The 7,984-nt window shown below is 37.4% G+C and overlaps 1 protein-coding gene across 1 annotated transcript; it reads left to right on the forward strand.

The window, feature by feature from the left end:
• Positions 1–6,165: 6,165 nt before the first annotated feature.
• Positions 6,166–7,065, forward strand: LOC132637678 (uncharacterized). The gene is made up of 2 exons (XM_060354733.1): positions 6,166–6,382; positions 6,467–7,065. Exons 1-2 carry the CDS (start codon positions 6,166–6,168, stop codon positions 7,063–7,065), a joined length of 816 nt encoding a protein of 271 aa, XP_060210716.1.
• Positions 7,066–7,984: the final 919 nt, after the last annotated feature.

Genomic DNA, 7,984 nt, shown 5'->3' on the forward strand with positions numbered 1-7,984 from the left:
GAACCTGGCCCGGGACGCAGTGAAGGAATGCATTGAGACAGCCACAAACAGATCCATGAGAAACCACATACATACAGACTAACATACCGACTCAATCAAACTGAAGGGTGACAAATGGCGAGCCAAAATCAGAGTATCCAGATAGTATGCATAGTACGCGCCTACATTCTACTTGGGAAGGCACGACAGATCGTTATCAGAATCGAATTCTCAGATGTTCAGAAGTCATTTTGTAAGAATTTCATAACAATAGTTGTATCATAATCAAAATAATAGTTCAATTGTTTTCTGAGAAAATCGGACAAAATGGAAGTATTTAAAGTATTACAGAAGATATCGGGCCTTGTGGGCCCGCCTCGGACCAACTCGAGGCAACATATGTAATTTACCGACAATAGACCTTATGAGGTCATCCGTAATCGTTTGGAAGTGTTCCGACTCCGTTTAGGGAAGTTTCATACAAAAATTCATTTTAAAGGCAATTGTAAGAAAATAGCTTCAATTGGATTGAAGGAATTGGAGCGGTTTTCCGTCTCGAATTCCGGGGAACGGAGTCGTACTTAAGGCTCGCGGCCGAGCCTATCACATCCAGAACATGCCTAGGAACAAAGGGAAATGCTTCACATATCTCGATAGCGCCTTACGCTCGCTTGGCGTCGACTTCAATTTCGTCCAAAATCTAGAAATGGTCAAGTTTACCATTTATTAGTTTCAACTTTTCAATAGTCCAACTTAACACATACTTGCCTACCGAAATTTCGGCAGCATTTCCTCTGTATATATGACATCCCCAAAAGTTAAACACATCCAAACAATCAACACAACCCAACAACAATATTCATAATAACGACAAGTAGCTCGAAATACATAATAAGGCACAATTTGCCAACTTTCCGTCATAACTTAACATTTTCCGTTCCGACCTTACACTTCCAAACCAAACTTATTATTTTGATGTTCATTACCCATCAAATTCATTACAACACGATTTGTAGGCATATCACACCATTCTCACAAGATATACATAAGATATGCAAACTTACAAACTTTCCATCAAAGCCACAATTTATCCAATTCTCCTAACCTTCAACATACAAGTTCATTATACCATTCCATCTTCCAAATTCATCAACATTACTCATAATTTTCCTCTTAACACTTCCATTTCCATTTTTACATAAGCTATAACAAGGTTGCATAATTTCCTTCAACAACTTAGTAACCATTTTTCCATGACAACAAAGACTATTATTTTTCCATTCATTTCACCATAACACACTTAACATATTAACAAGATTAAATTCATATTCCATCACCACACAACACCACACGGCTACAACCTATGTTTCTCCAACTTCCACAATTCATTCCACTTTCATTTCTAATACAATTTCTACCACACTACAACTAAATTTCAACATGAATTCAAGTCACCATAATCATGCAATATATATGCTTATATTCGGCCAACATACATACAACCACAACACACAAAATTTTCATGTTTTTCATTCATTCCCACACACTACAACATATATACATATATTCCATGGCTTAAAAATGATAAAATTCTTAGCTTTTCTCAACTCTTCCACTTGCCACAATTGGTAGTTTCTTGCCAAAATAATTGTATCACCTTGAAGAGAATCTTGAGCTAAGTAGAAATTCCAAAAGGGATGGATTTTTCAACCAAGAATCAAGCTCCAAGAATTTTTTCTTCTTTCTCCTTTCTCTTTTTCTCCTAGGCCGTGAGCTCTTTTTTCTTTTTCTCTTATTTTCTTTTGTTCTTTCTCCTTATTTCTTGAAGCTTCTTACAAGCTTATCCAATATATATAATTAACAATATAAGAAGAATTCTTATGGGTTTGGACCCCCTATGGCCGGTTGGGCCTCACCCTTTTGGGCCTCATTTTCTAACTTATTTTTTGAGTCCAATTGTAGGCTAAATAAATTGTAATTCATGGAACAAGTTTCCAAAATTTCAATTTTGTCCTTGGTCTCCTTTCGTAATTCCACACCAACGTTATCATAGCCGACACATTCATACCAAGTAAGGTCCAAATATGGCCTCATTCATTACAAATCAAGTTATCTCGAATTTTTCCGAATATTCAAAAATGCCGGATATAACAACTTATTCGACTTGATTTCCATCCAATTTATCTGTTAGCACTTTTTCTCATAATCATTCTTGAAACTTGCCCGAGATATTCTTAGAATTACTAATTCTTCTTATTTCTGTTCATCCTTACTTGAATCCTGAGCTATCTTTTCACCAACATTACCCACTTCGATGAGCTCTTACTTACACATTTGTACCATATATCCTGCCATAAGTATCTAAGCCTTACTTCTGACTTTCTTTCGCTCGGGTATTTGGCATAAAGTAAACCTAGGGTACCTTGATCCGATATCACTAGAGGGAGGGGGATGAAATAGTACGTTATATTGCCTTCATTAGTGACATCTAAACGGCGTCACGGTTTCGTCACTTCTATTTTGATCCCCCTTCAACATCAAATTCCTGTAACCTTTATTTGTCGAGTAAATAATAGGACTCTAGGCCATAAAATACATACTTATAAACACAAGCAATTTCAATTGGGGGGGGGGGGGGGGGGGGTTAGTATACCTGTAAGCAATCTGGTCCTGTACATGAGAGCTTTGATCAGATACGCTTTAAAGCGAAACCTTCCTATATTCATCAACTACTCTCCTTCTCTTGTTATGTCTATCATATTCCTCTTGTACATATCTCATAACATATACTGGCGATCCCTGATTAACAGACTCCTAAGACTTAGGCTAGCTGGTACCTCTGTAACGCTAACGTCCGTAGAGGCCCTAATATAATGTTGAACCTGAGGGGAAACTGGACGTGTCAACCCCTGCTCTGCTCCCCCCACATCCTGCTCAACAGGCCCCAAATGCGAAACTAAGATCTGTGGTGAGGTCATAACCAAAGCCGCTCAGACAAGTGTCTCATATGAGCCCTCAAACGGATCCTCCATAAGAGAAGTCCTGATCTCTGAGGGTTCTGTCTTAATCGTGTAACTTATAGTTCTCCTCCTTTCTTCTATTACCCTCTGACTTGCATTGGCGGGTTGTGGTGTTTTAACATCCACCCTCAGAGCTGTCCCTACACTTCTATTGCCTGAGGCTTTTCTCTTCATCGACATTACTGCAATTCAAACGGGAAAATAGGATTAGGAACGAACTTTCCTACAATTCAAACTTTTTGGGTCTAGGTGTTTTGTGTTACCAAAGAATATCACTAAGTTCATTGACACTATTTGTAGGAATTTCTGGGGACTAGCACTGCTGAATTTTCCAGCAAGACTCTCATAGATTGGGAGAAATTATGTTGTCCTATGGTTGCTAGGGGACTAAATCAAATCATTGTGACACTTTGGAACAAATCAGCTATTTGAAAACCCCTCTAGCAATTGTGTAAGAACAAGGAGAAGCTATGGGTGCAATGGGTCTATGCTTTTACATAAAAGAGAGCACGGTGTGGGAGGTAGCACCAAAGAGTGCATCTTGGGTGATATAAAAGATTTTTTAGGCTAAAAGTTACTTGGCATCAATGGGTATTAGTGAAGAAGATACAGAACTGATGGAGAAATTTTCCATTAGGAAAGGTGTATAAAAAACTGCAGGGTAACTTTACAAAGGAAGACTATCTTATGTTGGACAGGTTAGCTACAAAAGGAAGATTATCAAGGTGGGGAGTATCAACTGGCCTCCTATGCCCTTTGTGTAATAGCTACAAAAGGAAGATTATCAAGGTGGGGAGTATCAACTGGCCTCCTATTCCCTTTGTGTAATCAAGAGAATGTATCTCTGAACCATTTTGTCACGTCCCAACCAGAGGGCCATGACAACCACCCGGAGCTAACCTATTAAACACCACATATATGCATCTCTTAGTCATACCTAAGTGGGACATAATAGTAACTCGTAGATACCATAAGTTGTATGGGACACAGACCCAAAACCTAATATACATAGGTCATCCAGCTAATCTAAAGTACATATGCCGGCAAGGCTATTCGTAGTAGTGATACAACAGAATATAAACCGAGATGACCATAAGACATCTAACTGTGCATATCTATCTATGAGACTCTACTGAGTGCATAACATAATAAAGACGGGACAGGACCCCGTCATACCCATCTATACACAAAAACGATCATACCAACTGGACTGCAACATCAGAATAAGTGGAGTGCTCATGTATAACTGTTGAGATGGTAGCCTATGAGTCTGAACTGTCCCTATCTAGTTGCGGGCATGAACGCAGCATCCAAAAACAAAAGGACATCAACACGAATAATGTACTGAGTATTGTAAGGCATGAATAATAACATAATGAAAAGATGGAGATAATACAAGATAAGAGAGATCAAGTTATACCTTTGAATGCTTCTTAAGGAGGATGTCATGCATGCTTGCCTTTTGTAAAAAAATATTTTCATACATACATACATATATATAAATATATATATATATATATATATATATATATATCTACATACACCGTACCGGACCATATACGCTCGGTGTTATCATCATATCATCATCATAACGTACCTGGCCTTTTCATGACTCGATGTTTAACGTACCTGAGCCTTACGAGACTCAGTGTGAAATATACCCGGCCTTTTCGGGACTCGGTGTGAAACATACCCGGCCCTTTCGAGGCTCGGTGTGAAACATACCTGGCCCTTTTAGGACTCCACGTGAAATACCCAACTGATCAGTGATAGCACAATAAGTGCCATACCCGGCCGACTATAGTGCGGCTCAGAGTGGGAAAATAGCTACATATATATATATAAGCATGCATAAGAGCCCAAATAAAAGCTATGACTCTATCAGAGTGACGTAAGGTCGGTAAACCTCTCCTTGTCATTATGGAACTAATATATGGACATATCTCACCTTGAAGGAAAAATAATCATAAGATTAGATCAACATCAACAATAAGATCAATAACCATAATATGAGGTCAATAACCAATAATCATGAGATAAGGATTAACAATACCATAAGAACATGAACAACACCACCTGTGACTGTTCCACCATCAATAAACCATTTTCCTACTATATCCAACAATTTTGTTAAGAAACCTGCCAGTTTGCCTACGCATATGTCACAATACCTAGACTAACGATCAACATCCTATAAAACATTTTGCCATCAGTTATTAATGATTCTTATACAAAGGATGAAAGATCACAGTCGGGAAAACAACCTGTGTGCGAGCCTAGTATTTTGCCTATAGAAAAAAGTAAGTATGCAGATCTTTTGTAACCCCCAATGTCAACTCAAGAAGCTGATCAAATTAAAATCTTTTCCAAGCCTGTTACATTTGTAAATGGTGACTGTAAATGGTGAGCCTTATATTGAATGGAACTCTACAGAGATACAACAAATGATTTTGAAAGAAGATCTTCAATGGGTCGTTCTTGGTAAATTCTCCTATGATATCATAAGCATGAAAGAATTAAGAGACATAATTCCTATAAAATATGGTATCAAAGGAAGAGCTACAATTGGTCTAATAGAGGAGAGGTATATCCTTATTATACTATCTCTGTTTGAAGATTATGTAAGAATGCTTTCCACTCCTGCTTATTACCTGAAAGTAAAAGAGAGATATTGTCAGATGAGGCCCTTAATTTGGGACCCTTGATTTAAACCAGAAGAGGAAACTACAAAGCAATAGCTTGGATCAGTTTTCCTGAACTACCTCCAAATCTTTTTGTCAAGGAGGTTGTTTTCACAATGGCATCTACTATGGGTAAACCTTTAACTGTAGATTTGGCAACTGCTAACAGAACTAGGCCTAGTTGTGCCAAGGTAAAGGTACAGATTGGCATTTTAGCAGAGCATCCTAAAAGAATCAATATCTGTGAAATTGATGAAAGCACTGGAAAGAAAGAATCAAAATGGATAATGATTAATTATGATTACCTTCCCAAATATTACAAGCAATGCAAGTTACAGGTTCATGGAGAGGAAGAATATAAGGTTTTGAATCCTGAGTTACGAAAGAAGCATAAGGAGGAAATGAAGTATTTACAAGCAGAGCCAGTTTAACAACAACATGAAAACAAGCCAAGAGGGTGGCATAATCACGGGAAACAGGAGTGGATGTTAAGGAGGAAAAACAAGTATATTAAGGATAAATGTAGAGTTATAATTGCAGAGGTTGGAAAGGAAAATACTCAAAAAGAGGGAGTGTTAGTTCAGAATACTTTTGAAGCATTAAGGGAAGAAGGAAATGATGCAAGTACAAATGAAAAGAATGGGGTTGTAATTGATAATGATAAAGAACAAGATACAGTTTTGGAGACTCAGATTCAAGTTGGTAATACAGGGGACATACAGAAAAGTAACAGGAAGCTGGACAAGATTGCAGATATTACTTAATCAGATATAAGTAATCAATTAGGTAAGAAAGCAAGGAAAGAGGTATCACCATCTCAATCAGGTTTGAATGCAAACGTAAGCAAGTATCAGGTGGATAAAGAGGAGCAGGCAAGTACAGATGCATCAGGAAAAGACAAGCAAACAAACAAGGAATTCTCAACGGTAGATTCAGGAGGAAATAAAAGCATAACGAAAGAAAGACAGGAAATATTTGATGCTGATACAATCAATGAGGAAGTCATGGGCAATGTAGCAAGAGCATCAGCAACAAGTAAAGGAACTGTGGCAGAAGGAGAGCAGGCAATAAGTAAGGATGAAGAAGAAAACATAAAAGTACAGATGTTACCTCAGAGTACACAAGGTAGTAACAGGTCCAGCAGATCTTATGAGGTCAACAAAGCACATTTAGAAAAGGAACAAGAAGAAGAAAAGATGAGTAACAGTTCAGTGCAACAAAGATCATCTAATAAGGTGTCACAACAAGTCAATGATAGTAGCAATAAGGAGAATATGAAAGGGAATGACCAAAATTCTAAACAAGTGAACCAGGAGATACAGCAGCAGAGTGGAGAGAAAGACATTGATGGGCAATCATTACAACAACATTTTCAACAGACCTGAAACCAAGGGGATATATCTCCTAAGTGTTACAAAGGAGGTAAAGGCAATAAGATAAAAAAACAAAAGATACAAATGCTCCTCCAGGAGGATACCAAACTAAAAGAGCCCTATATAAGAACAATGTTTGATATGAATGCTTTAATCTGGAATATTAGATTTTTTAATACTATGGATTCTTTTCCAAGATTATTAAGTATGCATTTATAGTATCAGTTTGGTTTTATTGGGTTGCTAGAGCCTTTTCAGAATTCTGATTCAATTGATGATTATAAAGAAAAATTACATATGTAAATAGCTGATATTAATAATACTGGGAAGATTTGGTTATTTGTTGAAGAAAGTTTCACTGTAGAATATCATATATGTATGTATATATATGCCTTTACCTATTCGCTCCGTCAAGCATCATATCATATCGGCCCCTTCAGGCATCATAATCATCATGTACCAGCTGATCAGGTGGTTTGCGTATATAACACCACAGCCCTTCCCATGCCCCATAATATCATGATGCGTAAGTATATAAATATGTGTGTATAAATGATGCATGAAAAGACTTATGAAACTCGGAACTCCCTTCGAAGTGACTTTTTAGTCGTTACCTTCCTACCTTGTTAAGAACATCTTCTTATAATCATAAACCCCCTTCGGGACTTAGAATCCTTATGAAAAATGTATAAAAAATATGAAACATTATATATATGCCCCTTCGGGACTTAGGATCTCAGGACATGATCAATATCATCATATGGGAAACAAAGACATAAGCTCTTAACACTTCTAGGAATAAAGTCATTATGAGGAACATTTGGTTACATTTTGTTTCCATATAGACCATGCCAAAAGAATGAAGGAAAGGCTAGCCTTAACATACCTTAATCTCCTCAAGCTACGGTACTTCCCAACGCAGCACACAATG

The sequence above is a fragment of the Lycium barbarum genome, chromosome 4, assembly GCF_019175385.1.
Source record: "Lycium barbarum isolate Lr01 chromosome 4, ASM1917538v2, whole genome shotgun sequence".
Lineage (NCBI taxonomy): Eukaryota > Viridiplantae > Streptophyta > Magnoliopsida > Solanales > Solanaceae > Lycium > Lycium barbarum.